At 48.9% G+C, this 22500-nt stretch overlaps 2 protein-coding genes across 3 annotated transcripts in view; both read right to left on the reverse strand.

Annotated features, from left to right (window-relative positions):
* Positions 1-10294, reverse strand: part of LOC311326766 (alpha-actinin-2) — a gene marked incomplete at its 3' end in the record, with an annotated part of 14583 nt that extends 4289 nt beyond the window's left edge. Inside the window, exons 1-14 of one of the 2 annotated variants that reach the window (XM_084459721.1) lie at positions 10223-10294; positions 7634-7748; positions 7293-7412; positions 7022-7108; positions 6754-6841; positions 6053-6131; positions 4831-4912; positions 4602-4687; positions 4009-4101; positions 3562-3792; positions 3309-3456; positions 2733-2883; positions 616-724; positions 318-458 (exon numbers count right to left, since the gene is read on the reverse strand). In XM_084459721.1, the coding sequence (XP_084315847.1) occupies positions 318-458; positions 616-724; positions 2733-2883; positions 3309-3456; positions 3562-3792; positions 4009-4101; positions 4602-4687; positions 4831-4912; positions 6053-6131; positions 6754-6841; positions 7022-7108; positions 7293-7412; positions 7634-7658 (1440 nt within the window). In that variant the 5' untranslated portion in view covers positions 7659-7748; positions 10223-10294. The remainder of the gene's footprint in view (positions 1-317; positions 459-615; positions 725-2732; positions 2884-3308; positions 3457-3561; positions 3793-4008; positions 4102-4601; positions 4688-4830; positions 4913-6052; positions 6132-6753; positions 6842-7021; positions 7109-7292; positions 7413-7633; positions 7749-10222) is intronic. The other variant, XM_084459722.1, reaches the window with a different exon arrangement.
* A 3555-nt stretch (positions 10295-13849) lies between these two features.
* Positions 13850-22500, reverse strand: part of dnah3 (dynein axonemal heavy chain 3) — a gene marked incomplete at both ends in the record, with an annotated part of 25781 nt that continues 17130 nt past the window's right edge. The window contains 16 exons of the mRNA XM_084459857.1: positions 13850-14203; positions 14273-14410; positions 14589-14793; positions 14987-15129; positions 15433-15600; positions 15690-15847; positions 16498-16614; positions 16955-17199; positions 17307-17532; positions 17759-19386; positions 19520-20033; positions 20128-20326; positions 20680-20862; positions 21092-21308; positions 21472-21637; positions 21770-22436. Coding sequence (XP_084315983.1) covers positions 13850-14203; positions 14273-14410; positions 14589-14793; positions 14987-15129; positions 15433-15600; positions 15690-15847; positions 16498-16614; positions 16955-17199; positions 17307-17532; positions 17759-19386; positions 19520-20033; positions 20128-20326; positions 20680-20862; positions 21092-21308; positions 21472-21637; positions 21770-22436 — 5328 coding nt within the window. The remainder of the gene's footprint in view (positions 14204-14272; positions 14411-14588; positions 14794-14986; positions 15130-15432; positions 15601-15689; positions 15848-16497; positions 16615-16954; positions 17200-17306; positions 17533-17758; positions 19387-19519; positions 20034-20127; positions 20327-20679; positions 20863-21091; positions 21309-21471; positions 21638-21769; positions 22437-22500) is intronic.

Raw genomic sequence — 22500 nt, forward strand, 5'->3', positions numbered from 1 at the left:
CAGACAACGATAGCGTTAGCATCATCAGACAACGATAGCGTCAGCATCATCAGACAACGATAGCGTTAGCATCATCAGACAACGATAGCGTTAGCATCATCAGACAAGGGCATTTAGCCACTTTGCTAGGAAGAGCTAGTATTTACATTTGTACATGCCAGCTGTCTGACTTCTAATTGTAATTACCATTTATATAGCATATGTATTGTATAGTATATGTGCTATTACTAAAAACTCTATATCCAGCTTGGATACAAAGTAGTTTGGAGTTTTGGACTATGAACTCATCCACTCATCCTCATCCACAGTGTCTCTACCTGAATCTCGTCCACGCTGTGAACTATGAACATGTCCTGCAGGTCCTCCATGGCTCCCTCCATCCAGTTGTTGAAGGGGGCTGACCTCTTCGCAAACTCCAGGAACAGCTGGTCGATGGTGTCCAGCAGCTTCTCCGTCCTCTAGACGACACAGGACAGATAAGACAGTGTGGTCGTTTAGTGATTTTGTTTAGGCTTTAAAGGGGATCGCTTCACTTCTTGGTCTGGATGAGCCCCTGCTGGTGGTGTAGACCTCCGCCCAGTACGACCCTCTCTGACCCCTCTGTCTGATCTCTACCTCCAGGTTCTCCCTCCTCTTCTGCGTGAGTGTCCCCAGGCTGTCCCACTGGTCGCAGATGGCCTGGCAGCGCTCGTTGATGGAGGCGGCGTCATAGTAGTCCAGCTCACTGGGGGGAGGGGGGGGGGGGCAGGTAAGGAAGAGAGGGATGGGATCAATCAATCAATCAAGTTGGATTTATATGATACCCAGAGCGCTTTACAGAGTCCAGTATTCATTCAGACACAGTCATACCGGTGGTGGTACTCCTAGCGATTAGAAAGGTCTGTCCCCATAGAGATTATAGGCCTACATTATACATCTGATCGGCTAGCAATGTCTGTCTCTGTGACCTGACATGCCTCTGAGCTGATCGGCTGGCGATGTCTGCCTCTATACAATGACTTCACACGTCTGTCCGATCACCTGATCATGAAGAGTAAGCCAAAGGTCAGGCTCGCTATCTTATCTCCCTGTATGTGGAGCAGCCAATAGGATGGCACCGTTTCATCAGGTCAGTGTGAACCGGTGGAAACAGGGGAATAGCCTGTCTGTGCTAAAACGACAACACCACTCCTGGAAAAAAAATCCTGACCGAAAGAATATCAACTGAAGGACAGAGATTGAGTGAGATAAGCTGTCATAAACCATCTTCAGTCATAACTGATTAAATCAGTCTGATTTGTCACAACTAGGTATCGACCTGCCGTCACAGTTAGAACATAATTCATGACATAGTCATGACATGACATAGTCACAGTAATTCTTTATGTACTTTTTTGGCAGTCGCTTTGAATAATGGATGTCTGCTAAAAGCCTAACTTGTAATTTTGTAGCCAACAGTGCCATTAACCAGAGCAGAGCCAGGCTTGCTGGGTGATGACAGGACAGTGTCCTCCTGAATGACGTTGGTGTCCTTCAACTCTGCCACGTGAAGAACGCAGGTTGGCCCACAGTCCAGGACAGGGCGTCCACAAATAGAAGAGGGAACAAAGACACGCTGGCTGAGGGGACAGACAGGTCACATACGATCACCCCACTGTTTAGCATATACATACACACACATGCTCGCACACACACACACACACACACACACACACGCACACACACACACACGCGCACACACACACAGACGAGGATGCAAGCACACACACACACACACATACACAGATGAGGATGTAAGCACACACACACACACACACACACACACACACACACACCCTTGCAGAGGGAATCTGACAGGTGCTCAGCCAAAAATATAAACCACATTTAGAACAATGTGAAACAGAGGCCCAAGAGTGACCTGTGCCTTCTGTGTGTCCACCTTTACTTGACCTGACAGCATCCTATCCAAGACCTGGTTACCAAACTGACATGGACTCTTTATCATTACAAATATAAAATGTGTTTTTTCTACTATTTACTTTTTTTCCCCTCAAATATCTGATAGATTTGCCAAACTATGAAAACCACCATCTTGTAATAATCAAGGTCAGTGGGGATTGTGTTTCTATAGCATCTAATCCCCTTCATTCTTTCAGGTGCTTGTTCCTGACACTCCTTCGCCACTAGAGGGAGTCCCTACACCACAACAGCTACAGAGAAACTCCTTGGAACCCAAAGTTAAGAATCTCAGAATGTATAGGGCAGTCAATGGCAATCTGGGGCAATCAGTCAGGGCAATCTAGACTATTTTGTGTCTCTGCAGTCCTCTGTTCTTGTTTGTTTGTCTGCGCCCCGGGCTGATGTAACAGTTGGTTGGGGGGTGCATTATAAATAAAAATAACATAACATAACATAACAGTCAGGTCAGATTCTTAGTGCCTGGCGTCTACAGTATCATGAGCTGAGTTAGAACGCGCTACTTTGTAACTATCTGCCCCAAGCCTCCGAGCTCTCCCTCCCATCTCTCCTTCCCCCCCATCCCCCCCTCCCCTCATCCCTCCTTCCCCTCATCCCTCTCTCCCTCTCCCTACCCCTCCTGACATAATTGAGTCCCTGTGAAATGGCAACAATAAGCTCCAAATCTCTCCTCTCTCCAATCTCTCCACCACACCCTACTCTACCCTCATTTATCTCTCTCTCTTTCTCTCTCTCTCTCTCTCTCTCTCTCTCTCTCTCTCTCTGTCGTGTCTTACTTGAGTTCCTGAGCGATGGCGGCGATCTGCTCCACGCGGTCCTGGTGAGCTGCCAGGTCGCTCTCGAACGCCTCGTGTTTCCTCAGTAGAGCTCTCACCTCGGTCAGAGAGGCTGACTCATAGTCCTTACGCTTCAGGATACGGTCCTTACCTACAGGGCAACACACACACACACACACACACACACACACACACACACACACACACACACAGCCATACAGGTACACATGAAAAAATGGTTTCAAAGGCTGTCACAACTACTACACAACCCTACTACAAGGTCTATGGAGGGTTTTTCATGAGGTTCTCTTAAAGGAGTAGTAAAGGGAAAATGCATGTTTATCCCTGTTTTAAGGTTACTTATGATCGTATACAATGGTTCAGATCAAACGTTGACAAAACTAGCACTTTTGAGAAAGTCTGATAATTTCTCTACCACCGTTTTGGTCATACAATGGATGTGGGTGGGCACCTTGAAAAATCTTTCAAAAACATGTTAAACTCTCGATTTGTGTGTGTGTGTGTGTGTGTGCGTGCGCGCGCGCGCGCGTTACGGTGACTCCGGGTCCCCCTCACCTACAGACCACTCCTCGTGCGTGGTGACCTTCTGCCGGAACTTCTCAGCCAGGTGCTCCAGGCGTTCCAGCCTCCGAATCTCCGAGAGCAGCCACTCCTCGTAGCCCTTCTCCGCCTGCTCCAGACCCTGCCACGCGCTGGTGATGTCCTAAAAACCAACGGCACCACGGGTTGAAGGAAGCTCGTTTCATACCGTGCCGTAACGTGCCCCCCCCCCCCCTCCCCCCCGCGCGCGAAGGACCCCGCCACTCACCGCCACCATCTTGCCCTCGGAGGGCATGAAGGCGGGCCGGTTGCTGATGCGCAGCTTGGTCTGCAGGGTGTTGAAGCTGATCTCCAGCTGGCACTTCTCCTGCACCTTGGGCGGCTTGTGCTGGCGGCGGTAGTCCCGGAAGTCCTCCAGCTTCTTCCTCATGGCAGCCATGGTCTGCTCCGGGGATCGGTTCTCCAGCCAGGGGGCCATACGGCGGATCCACTCCAACAGCTAGGGTGTGTGTGTGGGGGGGGGATTGTTAACCAACATGGGATGGACCCACGCCGACCGCACCAACCAATCCAGCAATCCGGACATCGGAATTCACCTTTGACCGCGCCTTTGCATCTAAGCCATAGCAGTTTATTTTCCTGTATTGCAGCAGTACGGGGGTGTAACTTTTCCCCCGATAGAGCTACTGTATATGTGTGTTGCGGCGGCGGTTACCTCACTGGCCAGCTTCTCGTACTCCTCCATCAGACTCTCGTTCTCCTGGTTGACCCCCAGCACCTTGCAGATACGGTTGGCCGCCGTCTCCGCCTGAGGGCAAGACATGGCGTCACCTCATCTCCCTCCTGCTAACTCCAGGTGTGAGTTTCACTCTTAAGCTGAGGATACGCTACAAGATATTATGCCCGATTTTATACACGATTCACAATCCTGCCGAGTCTGTCCTAGTCAGCAGCAGTCTGCACTAGTTGGGGGTAGTCGGAGTGGCAATTTGGCACAGAAATCTGTAAGTGTATGAGAGGGGTACAGATTTAAAATCGGCAAGTGTATGATGAGAACAGACTTCTCCCGATCCGAGTCGGAGCGAGTCGGAGCATGTCAAACATGTTTGATATTTTTTAGCAGATTCTGGACGCAATCGTGTAGTGTAAACTCGTCCAGTCGTTAAATGTGTGATACCCAGTTTTTCAGTCGTCATACATAAATCAGCAGAAGCCAGTCGTCTAGTGTATACTAAAGTCTTCTAGTGTATCCGAGGCTTTAAGTGAGTTCTCTAAGTCAGTTCCGGGGCAAGGCGGACGCGGTCATACCTGCTCTGCTCCGGCGAAGGCGTGATAGAAGCAGGACACGTAGGTCATGATGGCTCTCTCGTCCGGCTTGGGGGTGTTGATGATATCTAAGGGAAGGAGGGATGGATGGGATGAAGGAGAGATGAGAAGTTAGAAGGACATCCAGTCGAAGCGACGCCGTCTGACCCAGCTTAAAATCAACTGAAATTCAACCAAAGCTTTATTTCGCCCATCGGAGTCGCCGGCTTACCTTCAGCGTCCAGCATCTTGGGGATGTCCAGGTGCTTCTCTGCCACGTCAAAGGCAAGGTTCAGGTTACCCACGGGGTCGTCCTACAGCACACACAAAGCGCAATCGCTTCGTCATTATCTCGCGTGCTACATACTACCTTTTTAGGACTGTTGTGAACGGGGTTTTGAGTGAGCGTACTGCTACACAACACACCAGAACGCTACAACCAGGGGGTTGGTTACTCCGAGCGCTCTGCTAAAGTGGTTAGGAACATACAGTAAGCACATGTATTGCGAGAGTGCAGAGTAACGAGTAAACTGATTGGGCGACACATTAACACACTCTACACCCAAAAGGTCAGGTCAGGTTGACTCAGGCTGACTGAGACACACGCACACACACACACGCACACACACACATTGCCTGGCTTCATTGTGTATCTACTGTATGGTTCTCACTGCGGGGTTAACATTAATCTAGAGCGGTTATGTCTGAGGTGTTAGTTTTAAAGCTTTGATCTCTGCTCCTCTGGTACAGTAGCAGGCCAGGGGAGGGGGAGGAGGCAGTTTCCAGGGGGGGTGGCGGCGGGAGGGGGGTCGGAGGAGGCCAGAGCAGGAGGAGGAGGAAGCAAGCGGGTGGATGGAGGAGGAGGTCACGGGGTGAGGAGCAGCAGGCCAGGTTAGCGGGCCACAGAGCTGCCGGTCACGACATCGTTAAACCCCGGGATCTTCTCGGATCTGGTTCCCCTTTCACAAGGCTATTCTAGCCCCCCGACGTAGTCGCCCCACGGCCACCTCACAGCCCCCTCCCCGCTCCTCCCAGAACCCCCCCCCCACCCTACCCCACCCCCCCTCCCCACTCACAGCTCTCCCCAGAGAGAGACGTTACTGACGGCGTTGATAGTTCACTCACCTCGCCGCCGTTGGGTCAAAGCCTCATATCTCCATTTAGTGTTTGTTTTTTTTACCCTCAGTTGAAAGCTGGGACTACCCGTTTACAACCTCTGAACACCTCCCAGCCCTGGAACCAATTCAACGTCATCTCATGTGATTTTATGTTCAAAAACACAGAAATTGGTGAAAAAGATATAAGGTTTTGACCGGACAGCAGCGCAACGCGTTGTTTGTGTTGGCAAACCTATCTTATCTGTCTGTGTTAGTATGGGGAGCACACCTCCCATGCGCTTCAGTACACATCAGGCCAGGCCTAGGGACCATCATGCATCTGTGCAGAGTGGAGACCTTGTTGAGCTTGGCGAAGTCTATGAGGTCGGGGCGGTGTCTGTGTATCAGGGCACAGATCGCCAGGCCGTCCTTCCAGCTTCACAAACAGGAAGAGAGTCGTTGTGTTACATCACAGCACTGGGATGATGGGAGGTGTCTTAGGGAGTCTGACAGACAGAGACGCAACCGAAGACGCGAATCGAAATTCAAAGACATGATAAAGGTGTGGTCTGTGGGGACCGATGACTTGACTCTCTATATGAGCCACACGGTTATTCAAACTGAATCCTGTTGATATACTGTACAGTAGAGTAATAGACCTCCCCCATAAAGCACTCAATCCAAGGTAGTGCTTTCCCAAGCTACAATCAATGTCCATTGATCAGGCTAGGAAGACAGGGAGGGAGGGAGGCCGTACCAGTGAATCAGATATCGTCAGCACTAATGAATGCTACAGTGAAATAGTGATTTTAAATCCCAATTTCAAAGAGCCAGTCTAGGCAGTATTTGACCTGGAACTCACTCAGGATAAAATGCTGAGTGATCTTGTTTCTTGTCAAGCCATGGGAATGAAGGGATACAGAGAACCAATTATTCCCAGTACCTTCAAGAATTTCATCTATGATTGGAAAATGCTTGCCTTTTCTATTGTAAAAGATCAAGTAGATCAGCATTGTCTATGAGGCCATTATACTGTAAATCTCAGCCCTCCAACTCACCTGACGTGGAAGTTTTGGACATTGACATTCCTGTAGGGGGCAGTCTTTCTCTGGCACCACAGAAGAAGACCCTCCTTGGCAGAAGTTTCTAAAGGAATGCAGAAAACACAATGTCTATAAAGACTAGTGTGAAGTGTGCATCTACTGACACATGAGGAAGAATGCTATTGTCATCAATTACATCAATTGCTCCCGTAAAAGTCTACGCCGTTGTCTACTGTACTATACTGTATGTCGAACTCTAGCAGCGAAGTGGTTCTTCTCCTACCCTCCACAGAGATGTCTTGGATGGCGAAGCGGAGGATTATGGTCCAGATCATACCCAGGGTCATCTTCACATTACCATCCACAATTTCTGCAGGACAGACAGACGGGTCAGTGACGTGACGCTGGTGAACCAGTCTGACCACACTATCTCACAATCCGTTACACCTCAACCAAACCTGAGCGTTGCCTCAGCGTCACTCGTTTGACTAGGTGAGACCCCCCTCACAGAGCATTCACACACGTGAGCGTGACACGCCCATGACCTCCGGTACCTTCCGCTCCGATGGAGACCAGCTTGACCCCTTTGCTGGTGATGTACTCCAGCGCTTTGTTGACGTTGGCTATCTTGTGGAAGCGCATCTTCCCTCGGTCGGGCTTGGGAAGTCTCTCGCCTGGAGAAATAGGCGGACCAGAACAGGTAAGACGTCACACTCAGGTTCTCAAAGGATTTTAATAACTCACAATAATCACAAAGTCAGGTAGAGGAATCAAATAAAACCAAAATCAAATCAAAATCAAACTTTATTTAAATGCATAGTAAATCACCATACAATTGACAGTGAGTATAAGTACACCATGCTAACAAGGTAGCAGCCTCAGAATGAGAACACACCTGAGATGACCTCCAGGAGTAGCATGAGCTTGAGGCCATTTCTGAAGTCGTCCTCGATGTTCTCTATCTGGGTCCCGGCTTTCCTCAGGTGGGAGTTGCACCATGCGGTAAAGGTCTGAGCGAAGAAGACAGACACATGTCAGAAGAAAAGGTGTTTGGAGGCTAGGCTACTCAATAGTTTGGACCTTTACAGGTGGTCAGTGGTTCCATCTGCTCTGATAGGGGCTCTATCTGCTGGAATTGTATTTATTTATTTTTACAAATGGTTCCCCTATGTACAAATGTGTGTGATAAATAAAGATTTTTGTTGAGTTCTACGCAGCACTTTTTTTCTGAGAGCGATGATACATTTTGATTCGCTTTGAACAAAGCTTTTCCTCGAGCACAGCTGATTAACATAGGTGATCCACTGACGTGTTGCCTAGGTAGGCTACTATCTGATATATGTATTTTCCACATTTGCATCTACTATCGTTGTGAATGTCATTAATGAGCTATTATGCCCTGTGCTTGGCTGGCAGGGTGGACCTGAGTGCCAGTAGAATTATTGTAAGCTTGTTTTCATGCCCGGGCCGGATTTATTATTCGGACTCAAACAAAAGCTCCCAACACGGTGCCTCATGCCAACGCAAAGGACATTTGTTGCGTCAATGGCAACCGCGACAAACTCCTTCCAGGCTCATAAATTGCGGCCCGTGATGAAATTCGACTGCCTCGCCTTGTAAAATTGACCCTGGTGCAAGCGGGCGGGGGGGGGGGGGGGCGGGGAGACTGGGGGGTGGAAGGTGAGGTCAGGGAGGCCACGGAGGCATGTCAGCAGACGGGGGAGAGACAGACCTTGCCAGTCCCAGACAGGCAGGGAGGGCAGACTGACAGCGGGGCTAGGTAGTCCCACAGAAATGGCTGGATTGCCTTTCAGAGTCTAAAAGCAGCCTTTGATGTGGTCCGCCGCTCTGACCTCTCACCCCATCCTCGCAGGAAGCCGCTGCTCGACACAGGGACTCGACCAAACAACCCGGTCTGCTATATTCCACTGAGTATGAAGACTATCTGTGCCACCTCGGTCATATGGACGCCCCAAATAATGCAGAGAGATTGTGTGATTGTCTGATTAATGGGCACAGTCCTGTGGGTCTTTGACTGACCCTCCAGGGGCCTGGTTTCCATAAACTGCTTGGTTCTGAGTCTTAGATAACCGACACTTCACAAATGTATGGTTTGCCATTGCAACAATCCCAACGCAAAATACTCAGTATTTGAAAAGTTTGTTTGGGAAGTGAATACGAAGGTGCGCTATGGTTTCCACTAGGCCTATTTATTGTGTCAAATAAAACCAAGTTAATATACACAGTACAGTGAATACACACAGTAAAACAGGCAGAACCGTGCGAACACTGTTTCCTGTTCACTCTCTAAAGCTACACTTGCTATGGATGGGAACATTTAGGCCAGCTAAATATAAAATCTGATTGTTCTGTCAAAGCACCATCACAGGTTTCATCATATTGCCAGAGAGTCTGTCAGCCAGAAGAAGTAATAATCACTCTATTGATTTAATCTAGGCTACAATGGATAAAAGACACTGATCCTTTTGACACAATTGTGGGCAGCAGCCTGGCAGGTGTGCTTGGATAAATCACCCGAAGGACACAGGGCCAAGATCCTGCCATGGAACTGGGGACTGGGGCCATGGTACCACCCTAGTTTAGCATACAGTAGTTTCTCTATGTGGTTACTGTCTAGCAGGACATAGGCTACTGTAAGGGACAAGACAACTGCTTACACATCATCACAGTACAGTATGCCTATAACTGTACATTTAGTGAGGAGCTATCACTGATATCTCGGTTATTTACATTGAGTAGCCTGATTGATTGATCAGGTTGAGGGCAGACGGCAAAAATCAAACTGACATTTACTTTGTGTATTTTTTCTCAACAAAGTCCCCAACCAAGGACAAAAGCTGGTCCAACTCTGGATACCTATCTATGTCTCTTTGTCCCTCGGTTAAAATTAGGAGTACCATCCATCCTGAGCCAAAGTCTTTTAGTGTTTGCTTCAGGACATCTGTCGACTATCTTCATGGCATTCACACCAGAAGAATGGTGCTGAGGGCCGGTCATTGTTGAGTGCTATTGTTGGCTGGTGTGCACTTAAGTGATATCATAGGCTATTATACTTCAGTGTTGGCACTGCTAGCTCCAACAGTAGGCTACCAAATCCAAAACTGCACTGGGACAACTACTGTCCTCCAACTAGACTAACATTTTGTGCATATGACTGAACCACCAACACAGGCCTAATGATTTAAATGTAAATGGATCAGTCTAATGTTTGAATCTATAAGTCTACTCAAAATATGACAGTGAGAGCTACTAAAAGATGATAGCCTATATAATCTTCTGCCAATAGAAACATAAATAAATGTTAATATTAGGCCATATTAGCTTAGGTCTATTATAGACAATTATAGGCAATCTCAATATTCTGCTGCAAATAGATGAACATATTTAACCTGCTCAAAACTAGAAATCATAGCCTATAGCCAGATAGTGATTTTTAAACACATCAATAATGTGACAGTCCGACCTTCCGCTGCTGTTTCTCCCAGGCGGGGTCCAGGAGCAGGTCCCTGTCCCACTCGTCCTCCTGCACGGTATAATCCTGCCCCTGCATGTAGCAGTTATTGTAATCGATCGTCGTCTGAATGGTGGGCATCATCCTGAAGACTGGCTTTGGAAATGCTGTACAAAAAAGGACAGGGTGGACGGACGATAACACAGCCTGTGTGCTCTCCCGGTGTCCTGATGGTTTGCGGTGCGGACCGTAGCCTGGATGGAAGCTGAGTGCTTGGGCAGTAGTATACTAGTATAGTAGGCTAGGGCAGACGTGTCCTCCCACTGTCCGTCGCAGCGTTACCCGGTCCTGCAGCAGCTGCTCTGACCTGCTCTGATCAATTAATAGTTAGATACAAGTCATGTGGTCAATGCTCCGTCTAGGATAGTTTGCATTAAGTTTAAATCCATTTACAGAAGGTCATGGACTACTTCCCCATAGACCCCTCTCTGGCTTAATGCTTGTTTGGCACTGATAATTTGAGAAACAATTAGTGATAGCCTACTGAAGCAATAGCTAAATATATATTCCACCTGCACGGTGGGCATTACAGTAGCCGCCGCTAGAGTTCGTCTATGTTCTGCTGACACATACCGGCTGAGAAACACAGTACCGGAGTCGCACAAACGGATACATTGGGAAGAGGGGGCCTGTGCGTGTTTCACACACGTGCGATAGGGAACACTCGTGCAGAGGGGGGGGGTGCTGGTCAAAGCAAGAAGAGCATTGGAAGCATGGATGTATTGGAAGGGACCGCACATTCCTCCACCAAACTCACACGATGTAGGTGTAGACTATTGTGATTCAAGCTTTTTAAATGTTGTTTCTTCTTTTAATTGTTTTATCTAACATCTAATTTCCCTGCTTTTATGTCCATTTTATCTATTTTTATGTGTGCCTGTAACTTTCCGGGGTGGCTGTAGCTCAGGAGATAGAGCAGGTCGTCCAATCGGCAGTTCGAATCCTGGCTCCTGTCCACATGTCGAAGTGTCCTTGGGCAAGACACTGAACCCCAACTTGCTCCCAATGAGCAGGCTAGCACCTTACATTAGATTACAGCTGCCGCCATCGGTGTGTGAATCTGTCTGAATTGGTGAATGAGAGGTTTTGCTATATAAGTGCAGTCAATTTATATATAGGCCTAAGAACCAAAGACCTTGATAGAATGAGAGTCAAATCATGTTCAGAAATTAATCCTTAAGAGCCTTAAAGGAGTAGTAAAGGGAAAATGCATGTTTATCCCTGTTTTAAGGTTACTTATGATCATATACAATGGTTCAGATCAAAACGTTGACAAAGCTAGCATTTTCGAGAAAGTTGATAATTGCTCTACCACCGTTTTGGTCATACAATGGATGTGGATGGGCATCTTGAAAAATCATTAAAAAACATGTTAAACTGAGGAGTTTATGTTTTTGAATTATTTTTCAAGATGCCCATCCACAACCCTAATCAAGGGCGTGGACCTCATTTTTGGGAAACGATCTGGCTGGTAGCCGACCGTGTGTGTGTGCACCGATGGTCCACCGCCTCCCGTTGTAACGTCCTCACATTCTGTTGCCGGGAACTCAGATGGGAGTTCTCAGTGTTTCCCTGGTGTGTTTACAGCTTGTGCGGTGACACCTAATACATCCATGGGTGACACGCGCCATGAGTCGTGCAGCGCCTGAAGCTCAGCCTGTGCCTGAACATGGGGGGGAACAGAGGGGAGCGGGGAATTGTCTGCGGCTATTCCTGGTTCTCTTGTCAGTGACCTGATGGTGGAGTAGAGGGCGGACCCCTCCCTGAGCCAGCTGTTTGACAGTGTTCTCACCAGGGATGAGGGAAAGAGTCGGACCAAAACGGAGCACGATTGGGTGGGAGTAAAAAGGGATGGGAGTGGGAAGTTTGGCTCGGGATTGGGACAGGATGGGATCAGTCTTCTGTGGGAGTGGGATTTTTTTTTTTTTAAACTCTCACTCGGGATTGAGAAGGAATGGGATTATTTCTGTGGGAGTGGGAGGGAGCGGAGTCAAAATCCATTCCCGTGTCAGCCTCTAGTGAACACATGTTCTTGGTTTGGTGCTTTCCTGAGACTCTGTCACAGATATGATGCTACTGTATATGTGCTTCCTGTCTGGTAGGCCTACTTTGTGTGCTTCCTGTCTGGTAGGCCTACTTTCTGATATAAACTGCTACCTAATGCTGTTTCCCTGTAAAGAGGATCAGCCTGGATCTGTTCCTCTTTACAATGTCAGTTGTGACAATGATCACCTGCTTTCTTGTACTGCTTCTCTAACAGTGTCCAGATGTGATTATGAAAATAACACAGCGAATGCACTTTATGACTTCCTTCAAACCCAATACTCAAAAGTGAGGCGTAAGGTTTTGAGTGGAGCCAGTGCGCCCCCTATTGGCCTGTGTGAATAACACAGAGCGTTTTGACCGTTGGCAGGTTGCTCAGAGCCTTCACTCCCTGGTCGGTCCCGGAGCCCACCCAAGTCCTGATGTCCAGGTGGTGGCGTCACCCCTACATGCGAGGCTCTTACACGTTCATCCCCCCTGGGCTGGACGCCAGGGAAGAGCAGGAGGCCCTGGCTGCTCCGCTGCCATCTGACGCTCGCCACTCGGAAACAAAGGTACCATGCACGACCTGGGGTCAGGGCATCACTGTGACCCTGTGTTGCTCTGCCCAGGGTCAGTACACACAGCAGATGTAGAATTCCACACTACGGTAGATATCTGAGTGGCACAGGAAGGAGATGCTCAAGGTAGGCAGATGAAGGGAAACTGACATCTGGATCTTAAGCACCCTGATGGTTAATGTGGAACTGTCACCATTCGTCTTTTACTGTAGATTTATTTGTATTTCGTTGTGAATGTGCAGAGGTGATGGTCTGTAATAAAATCCCAGTGAAGAGAAAAAAACACATAATGCATACACTTAACAGGAAAAAACAGTGCTTCAAAGAACTGCGGCAAACGATCATTAAATATTATAATTGGGTATTAGTTTAAGGCAACAAACATTTATAACCAAAGGATACTATACCATACTAGCATGTCATTCATGAAAGATTTTATGAAGTTGATGTCAGTAGTCTATTTTATGATTAACAGCCATCATTTGAAAAATATTTATTACTACATGTATTAAAGATTTTTTAACACCCCTTCTGTGTTCATTCTTTCAATGAATAACAACAGATTCAGGTGAAATCTAGAAGTCCAGTAGAAAAATATTAATAGTAGAAAAATACAATAGATACATTTTTCAATAGATCCTGAATAAAGTGCATTCGAGTGCATATTCATACATCATATGATTTTCCCTGCTACTTTCAGTTGATCAACACAAAACAACCCATATTATTACAATCAGTGAGTCTCTTACTGCAGATAAGTCAAGCAGGGAACAGTCTCAGACACACACTCAAACACCTATTATTTCTTCAACCACGTAAACAGATTCGGTAAGTGAATCTACAGGTATGTGTAAACTTTGCAAACGACAAGAAAAAACAAAACATACACTGCATACAGTATGTTTAATAGTTCTTGAACGGAGGGAGTCCGCTGGTATTCTGCCATAAATCAGCCTCTGGGATCTCTGAGGTGTTCTTAATCGTCCAGCTGGCACAGACACGCCACCCCACGGTTGATCCAGTGCTTCTGCGGCCGGTCCGAGGGCAGCTCGATGGGCAGGACGTAGTTGGTGGAGTGGCCCGTGGTGGACAGGGTGCCTCTACGGGCGCTGGTCTTGTACACCGGGCACACGTAGATGTTCTCGTGCAGGAACGTGGACATCTCTCCGGGCCTGAGCCAGATGATGGGCAGGGGATCAAAGAGGATCTTGGGGAGGGACTCTCCGATGACCATCTTCTCCCTGTCCCAGCGAGCCCCCTCGAGGAAGAGCCCGCGGACATAGGCCCCGTCCTCTGGCTTCTCCTCCATGTGGGTCTCCTGCCTGGTCACCTAGTGCAGGAGGGGGAAATGAGACGCCCGCCCGCTCCACAGAAAACTAGGTCTACCCTGACTACTTACCTCAAATTCAAAGCCGATAAAGTCAATGGGCACAGTGTACTTCCTGGCGAAGTTCTGGGACACTCCAGTAAGGAAGGACTGGGTGAAGTAGAATCCAGAGAGCCAGAAGACTGGAGGTGGCCCGTTGTCTATCCAGTCCTGTCGGACGACCCATCATACACATATTAGACTTCCCAACACACACGTAATATTTGTGAGGTCACCAGTGTGTCCTGAGCTCGACGCAACTTTCTCAGAGCCTGTATTTGAATCGTTACGGTATACATTCTATTTTCTTTATTATTAGGACCCTCTCATTCTCCTGAAGGTGACTTGCCTCTAAGAACTGCAGCCTGGCTAAGAGGTCAGCCACGTAGCTGCCCAGTGGCTTGAGGGACGGGTAGGACTTGGCTGCCCACACTGCAGGCACCTTGCCCACCAGCATGCTGTTAAAAACGTTCTCCAGCTCAGCCGACATCACCACCTGGCCCTTTAGAGCCTTCCCGATATTCACCAGGCTGACGCGCACCACCTGCGTTAGCCTGAGGGGATGCGAAACAAACAGCTATAACTGGAGTTATAACAATTATAACTATGGAGTCCAAATATACAAAATAACTATCTGTAAATCATTTTGAACAAAAAAGGTATGAAATTGTAGTTACAGTATGCAACACTGTTATGCATTTATACATATTCCCTGGCCCCGTCCCTGTCGTGAATAGGAGTGGTTACCTGTTGAAGCGAATCAGTTCCTGCCTCAGTACCGTGTTCATAGACTCCTCATACATCACCGGGTATTTTATCATCACCATTTCTATGTCAAAGTCTGCTGGCAGCTTGGAGAGGATGTCTGCTGCGAGTTCATCTACCACTTCCTGACACATACAAAAGAAAACATACACAAAGTTGACCAAACCCTTTAGTCAAGCAGCAAAGATTTGAAACTATTATGCACATTTGTGTACAATTCTGTGAGCCTAGGGCTTGTTCAGAGGAATCACACAGTCATATCATTTCTCTGGAATAAGTAGGGGTGGGACTTATGCCTTGTGTTGCCTCTGTGTATGAAATGCGCCGTACAAATTTACGATTTGATAGATTTGAGATCATCCACAGAACGTGCAGAGCAGTGGAGAAGTTGATCTCGCAAAGATGGAGTACACAGCTCCAGCACTAACCTGGGGAGACTTAGCTCCACCCCCTGTCTGCCTAGGCAGAGTCAACAGCACCCCGTCCAGCAGCTGATTGGTCTCCTGGTTGTCCTTGGTGATGTCAGCGTTGCTGTGGAGACCGAACACTCCTGGGTCGGCGCTGATCGGTAGGTTGCGGATGTAATCAACGTAGGTCTCGAAAAGACAAACAATACAAATGAAATGGTCGCAGTTCTCTATCCCTGCTTGACTATGGTGGCTGACGGGGTCACAGGTGACGGTACCTGGTAGGGACTGTGAGCTGGGACGTAGTACGTGTCTCCCTCACAGACGCGGTAGCCCTCCTGCTCGATCAGCTCCCTGCTGTAGAAGATGGACAGCAGAGACAGCAGCAGACGCCTGTCCTTGTCATCGGTCACCCTGCCGCCGTAGTTACACTCCCCTGAGAGGGGAGAGCGGAGGTCGATTATGACTCTGATCCAGAAAACATAAATGTCTGACAAATTCACGAGACGTAAGATAGGGGGCGATCACACCTGGAAAAGACGCTAGAAATACGGACGCTTGAAACGCCTGGGCCAAATATGACGAAATGGCGCTTCTCGCGTCTGACTCTCAAAAGTTGAAAATAGTTCAACTTTTTTTTAATTCAGCGTCTACAAACGCACGTCAAAACTGACGCGCCTGCAAGAAAAGACGCTTGAAAGATGCCCGTCGAAAAAGACGCCGGAACGCCAGTCAGACGCGCCGTATCATAGGAAATCAATGGTTTTACTAGCGTCTCGTTTCTAGCGTCTTTCCCAGGTGTTATCTCCCCCATAGTCTTTCACATGGGCTCATAAAAAAATACAAACTATGATGTTAAAAAAATACAAACTATGATGTAAAAACAGCGCACTGAACATAATACATACAAGGCCTAGAGAAGGTAAAAAGGGTGAGAGAAATTTCAGGAACAGACCCAAGAATGCTGGTATATTCCTTTAGTGCAGATAAACGGCTTGATTCTATTCTTGGTTCTATTGAACTTATAATGCATTTGAAATAAATCACGCTCTATCAAATTAAGTGTGGCTTTGACGAGTGTCTCACCAGTCAGATAGGTAAGGGCCTCCAGTGGGATCTCCTCGTACTCATCCAGGAACATCTGGATCTGCCTCATACTGATCCGCAGGTCAGACTCGTTGAACTCATACGGGATGTTCCAACCTGAAGACAGGAACAGGAAACCTATTCAACATGCAGTGGAGCTACAGTTTTACAGGGCCTAAAAGACATGGGGGTAATCACAGGAGAGGGCATTTGATACACTACACTCTGTATGGAGAGGAGAAAAGGGAGCTTAAAGATGCAATGAAATCAAAAATGTATTTTTTTATAGCTTGTATAATATAGCAAGCCTATAGCTTGTTTGAGTCAGCTGGACTTTGAGGAGAAAATGAATGTTGTAGCTCAAGAAAAGGAGACAAAATAGAAGACAGGGAGCCCACTGAGAGAAAGGAAAGGAGGGAAGGAGTCGGAGGAGATCCACAGGGAGTCGTGAACTAACCCAGAGGTCCGAAGGTCCTCCTTTCCTGTACCAGAGCATGGAAGAAGGAGAGTCCAAACAGCAGCTTCTGCCAGACCACCTGTTTATTGGAGCTGCAGAAGAAGGCGGGGTCGGAGATGGGGTGGCAGAGGTAGGAGCGCAGCAGGTTGGCTCTCACTCCCTTGGGAGGCTCGTTGGTCATCTTCACACCGTTCTGCAGAATACTGACAGGGAACTTGTCCGACGGGTAACTGGTCAACCATAACCTGTCGAAGGAAAGATAGGCCTTGTGGGTTCTTTTCTGTCCACGCACTTGATTTATAAATTAATTTCCTTTGTCTGCTATAAAAAAAATAATTAAAAACAGACTGACCTGAAGGTGGAGTTGGTGTTTTCTGGGGTAATGACCTCCTCGCAGATCCTCTCCAGTGCCGGCATCCAGCTGGTGGCCAGGTGGCAGTTCTGCAGCACCACCCAGGTGCCCTCCTTGATGGCACTATGTATCATCTGGGCCGCTATGGGCCCCTGGCCTTGCCCCAGGGAGATGGTCTGGGTCTTACTGCCCCCCATCCCAAGGTCATCAGCAAACTTCAGCAGACCTGAGGAAACATACAAATACTGTCATTAAGAGACTTCAGGCTTCCAGACAATTCAGTTGATAGTGAAAAATCAGTCACTTATTAATTGAGTGAAAAGTCAGCATGGATTAACACAGTCATCTTTGATAGGTAAGTACTCAAGCTCAACTGTAAATTGATAATGAAGTACAGAAAAGGCAAGCCAGCAGGATTGAATGGAGACCAAGTCTCGCATAGGCCACATCACCTGCGGTAGGATCCGATCCAGGAGAGAGCACGAAGATGAGAGGGGCACAGCAGTTGGAATCGCTGTAGCTCCCAGCCAGGTCAAAGGTGGGCGGCTCGATGTAGGTATGACCCATGTTGTCCACAATGAACTCCTGCACTGCCGGGACCAGCTTATCCGGCCTAAAGCATCTCAGTACCACCATGCGGTCCATTCCCATCAGTATCCTCCAGTGGTCTGGCAGCTGCTCCTCGTGGGGCTTCCCCGAATCATAGATCTTCTTCCACTTAGGGATATTGTCTTGGACGTGCTCGAAGAACCCGCCTAGGTTTGGCAACTTGGAAGCCAGGACTATCTCAGACCAGGACTTCTCGGAGAGCCACTCCGGAGCGGGGTTGGGATGAGGGTTGTCCAGGGCAATGCCGCCCGTCAAGAGGAAGCGCCAGACGGCGTCGTCCACCTGGCCCTTGCCCTGCATGATGCCCACGGTCAGCAGCAGGGAGAAGAGCAGCTTGTCCTTCTCGAAGAGCGAGCGGCACACATTGTTGTAGATGCTGATGGTGAAGTGATCCACGATGTTCTCGATCCTCGATGACGGGTCGTCACTCTTCAAGCTCTGGGCGATGGACTGCAGGTAGAGGTTGATGAACCAGGTGAGCGAATACTGGTACATTGGCTCGATGTTGGCGAGCTCCGAGATGCAGAAGAACAAGATGGAGGAGTGCACTGCCACGGGCCTGTAGCCCATGCGGGTGTCGTCGATCTCCTTCTCGGTGACGCTGGCGATCTTTTGCTTCTCTGAGATCTCCTCGGACAAGACCTTGGAGGAGGACAAAACCTTGATAGCCGTTTCATCTTCTAGAATATTCCCCTCAGAGGAAGAGAGCACCTGCAAGATCTTGTCTTCAATCTCCTTCAGCTGCTTGTTGTTGGCGGCGCTTTCCAGAATGAGCTGGTTCTTCTTCTCCTCCAGTTCAGGTTTCTCCTTGGCGGCGACGATCCCCAGAAGCTGGTCGTCCAAGCCCAAAGGGGTGATCATGAAGTTGAGCAGGCAGACTTTAACAGCCACCTCTGGAAGGTAGTGAGGGTTCCTCAAACTGGTGGTCATATAGAAGAGAAAGTCTTTGGAGTATTCCACAATGTTCTCTCCTAGTTTCATGTACTCCACACCTTGCTGCTTGAACGTCTGCTTCAGCAATACAGGTTCTAGTACGGCGTCTAGTTCCTCACCAACATTCTCCAGGAGAACCGGGGTGCCGAACTGGATGGCGTTCTCCAGGGCTCTCGTGTAGTTCCCGTCTGAGAGCTTGATGACGGCCAGCTTGTTGGATTTCTCCATGTTCTTAATCCACTTGTTGGCCTGGCCCTGGGGGTCGATCATGAGGGGCCAGCGGCGTGAGTTGGACACGATGATGCCGTTGTCGGTGGAGAAAGAGTCGACGGGCAGTCCGGCGATCTGCCAAGCCCGGATCGATACCTGGTTGCCCAAGGTGTTGCTGAGGCTGAAGTCCTCGGAGCACGGCACTTTCTTCTCCTGGCAGAGCAGGTGCCACTCTCGCTGGCACTCCACGCGGTAGTCCACTGTGAAGGCCCCCAGGTAGGACACAGTGCCAGAGGAGAGGAGCACGTCACCTGTCAGGTTGGTATATCTGAAGACAGAGGAAAACAACAGAAAGTCGTCAAGTTAGTGTTTGCCCTCTAGTGACAAACGTTCAATGCCTCGAATGGAGATTGAATTCAACTCCAGGCTGCATCAGCGTTTAAAAAAAATAAATGCTGCACCTGATCCCAAGAAGCCTTGCCGCCTCAGTCCACCTATCCTTCTCTCCACCCAGTCCACCAATCAGCTTCTCTGCCCTGACAAGCTTCAGGGAGCACAGCTCAATGTTGTCCTCCAGGTCTTTCTTCTTGTGGTTCATAGCGTCAAAGGTGTCATTAAGGTCCTGAAGTCTGTCCTCCACCTCCTTCAGCTCAGCTCTCTTCACAGACAACATCTGCATCTGCACGGACAGCTCGTCCTCTGCCTCTTTCAGCCTCTCCTTCTTGGGCGCTACCACTTTGGCCACCCGCTCGTACACCTCCATCGCTCTCACCCACTTACACAGGCCCTCGCAGGCAGAGGAGACATTTTTGATGATGGAAGGCTGAAACTCGGGGTTGTCGATAAACTTCTCCCGGATCTTCTTGATGTTAGCAGGGGGGATGTTGTCTCTGTCGTAAGCTTTCAGGTTTTCCAAGAATTTCATGTCTCCCAGAAGCTTCTTGGAAGGGCCCCAGAAGTCCTCGATCATCTTACCTGGAACACAACAGTGCACATTGTGTGATTGTGAAATTAAACTATTTACCAATTAAGTTTCAATCAAAGATAAGTATGCTATCCAAAGCCTTACCAGAGCCGCCAGGGTCAGGCTTCCTCTCAGCTTTGATGCCCTTCATGACACAGATGGACTCCATGACCAGCTTGACCAGGCCAGGAGGGTTCTGCATGGACTTCACCACCGTGATGTCAGAGGGCTTAAGAGTGTCCAGAGCTGACAGAGCAGCCTCCAGGGCAGGCATGGCCTCTGCCAGGTCCCCCTCACACTCATCCTGAACATGGTAAATAGTAAATGGACGGCACTTATATAGCGCTTTTATCCAAAGCGCTTTACAATAAATGCCTCTCATTCACCCATTCACACATACATACACACACCAATGGCTGCCATGCAAGGTGCTAGCCTGCTCATTGGGAGCCATTTGGGGTTCAATGTCTTGCTCAAAGACACTTTGACATGTCGTCGTATTTTCAGCAACAAATCAATGGGCGGAACAATCAAATGCCAAGCTGTTCTACAGTCTCGAACTGGGATATACAACCCAAATAAAGACTTTCAGTATGTTGAGAGCTACAGTGCACATGCTTTCAAAGAGTTGGAAAGAGCTAGAAAGTGCTCACATACCTTGATGGCTTTGGCTGCGGCGGCCGCGTCGTTGGCCACCTTCTCATCAGCTGACACCAGTTCTTTTTTGGCGTCCACCTCCACGGTCTCCTTTTCGATCTTCACCATCATCTTGTCTGTCTCGGCGGAGGTCTGGATCAGCTCCGGCTGCAGGGCCGTCAGCTCCGTCTGCATGACTGACACCTATGGAGCCAACATGGAGTCAGTATATGACTACTGTGTTGCGTCAAGACCCATAATGCAGGTTTATTTTCACTACTCTAGTCTGAGACCTAGGCCTGTCTTCAAGGACTGCTGATGAGAGTGTGTTGTGTTTGCTTCGTCAGGGCCTCATCTGTAGTAACATGAACTTAATACCGGGACAAATATCACACATTTAAGTAAACAGAAAGGCTAGATAAGACTGCCTCACCTGAGATGCAGCAAAGTCCAGCTTCTGCAGACCAATGATGTAGCGGTTCCTCACTGTGTCCACCTCGTTCCTCTTGGACAGGAGCAGGGCCTTGAAGGTGAGGATGAGCTCCAGGTAGGAGGTGGGGGTGACGTAGTTGTGCCTCCTCAGTCCGGAGAAGTACCTCTCTGACATCTCTCTCACGCTCTCCTGGAAGGTCTTACACATCTCCACCACCCTGCAACACAAACAAATGTCATATTATACTAATGTACACAAAATCATGGAACTGGAATGTGGTTGGGGCTCATTTGCAGAAAGATGTAGGATAGAACTGAGTCATCTCTACACAATAAAATATGTCTTAAACAGGTCTTTGCTGCTAGTCGTGGTTTTCTCACTCCATTCTAACGTCGTCCTCCAGCTCCACATCCTCCAGGAACTTGTGGGCCACCATCTCCAGGGCGTCTTTGGGCCAGGCCTGGAACCAGTCGATGGTGCAGCAGTTGATGAGAGATGGGAACATCCTCAGCCGGTTTCTGAAGGCGTCGCCGATGGGACTCATCGCTGTCCAAAGACAAAACCCGCCATCAATACCTTTGATCGCAGACTAACTACAAACACTAACTAAAGTTACCAATTGCATTGTGACGGTTTTGTCTTGGTTCTATCGGATTATAATTGTTCCTGAGTACACACCCAGCACTATGTGAAGGTTGGCCTTGACACGCTCGATGAAGAAGTTGTACATGGACAGCGGAGTGGCGTCGATCTTCTTGCCCTCCATCCTGGCGATGCCCTGCGCCTTATCGATGATGTCGGCCCGCTCGTCGGCGGGGAAGATGTTGGGGACGTCGCCCGTGTTGAGCAGCATGTTGATGTCCTCGACCATGGCCTCGTCCTTGATCTGGCTGTCGCTGAACAGGAACACGGTGCTCCTGCCTTCGACGCCCGCCTTAAGCATCACCCTCTTCAGGTCGTCGCGCCAGTCTGACATGCTGTAGTTCTTGGTCAGCTCGATCTGGAACAGGTCGTAGTCGTTGATGAAAGTGCCCAGCTTGGTGGCGCTCTGGCGTCCCGAGCCCCCGATGCCCACCAGCAGCAGGTGGCCATTGTCCTGCTTGAGCACACGGCAGATCCGGGAGATGTGCTCGATGGCGAACTTGAACATGACCAGGGACATGGGCGCCTTGCTGACGTTGTTAAACTCGTCCAGGTAGTATTCCATGGCCGCCGTCAGGCTGCTCAGGTCCATGATCTCGTCGTAGGCCTTGCTGTCCGAGTCGGGCTTGGCGTAGTCACCAAAGAACAGGCTGCGGATGTTCTCGTCCACCACCTTGCCTGACGGGGTGAGGTGGCCCAGCAGCTGGGCACAGAGAAGGAGCCAAACAGGAGGATGAGAGTCGTATGGCTCTTGAGACGACAGCTAT

This window comes from Borostomias antarcticus, assembly GCF_949987555.1.
Source record: "Borostomias antarcticus genome assembly, chromosome: 29".
In the NCBI taxonomy this organism is placed as follows: Eukaryota; Metazoa; Chordata; class Actinopteri; order Stomiiformes; family Stomiidae; genus Borostomias; species Borostomias antarcticus.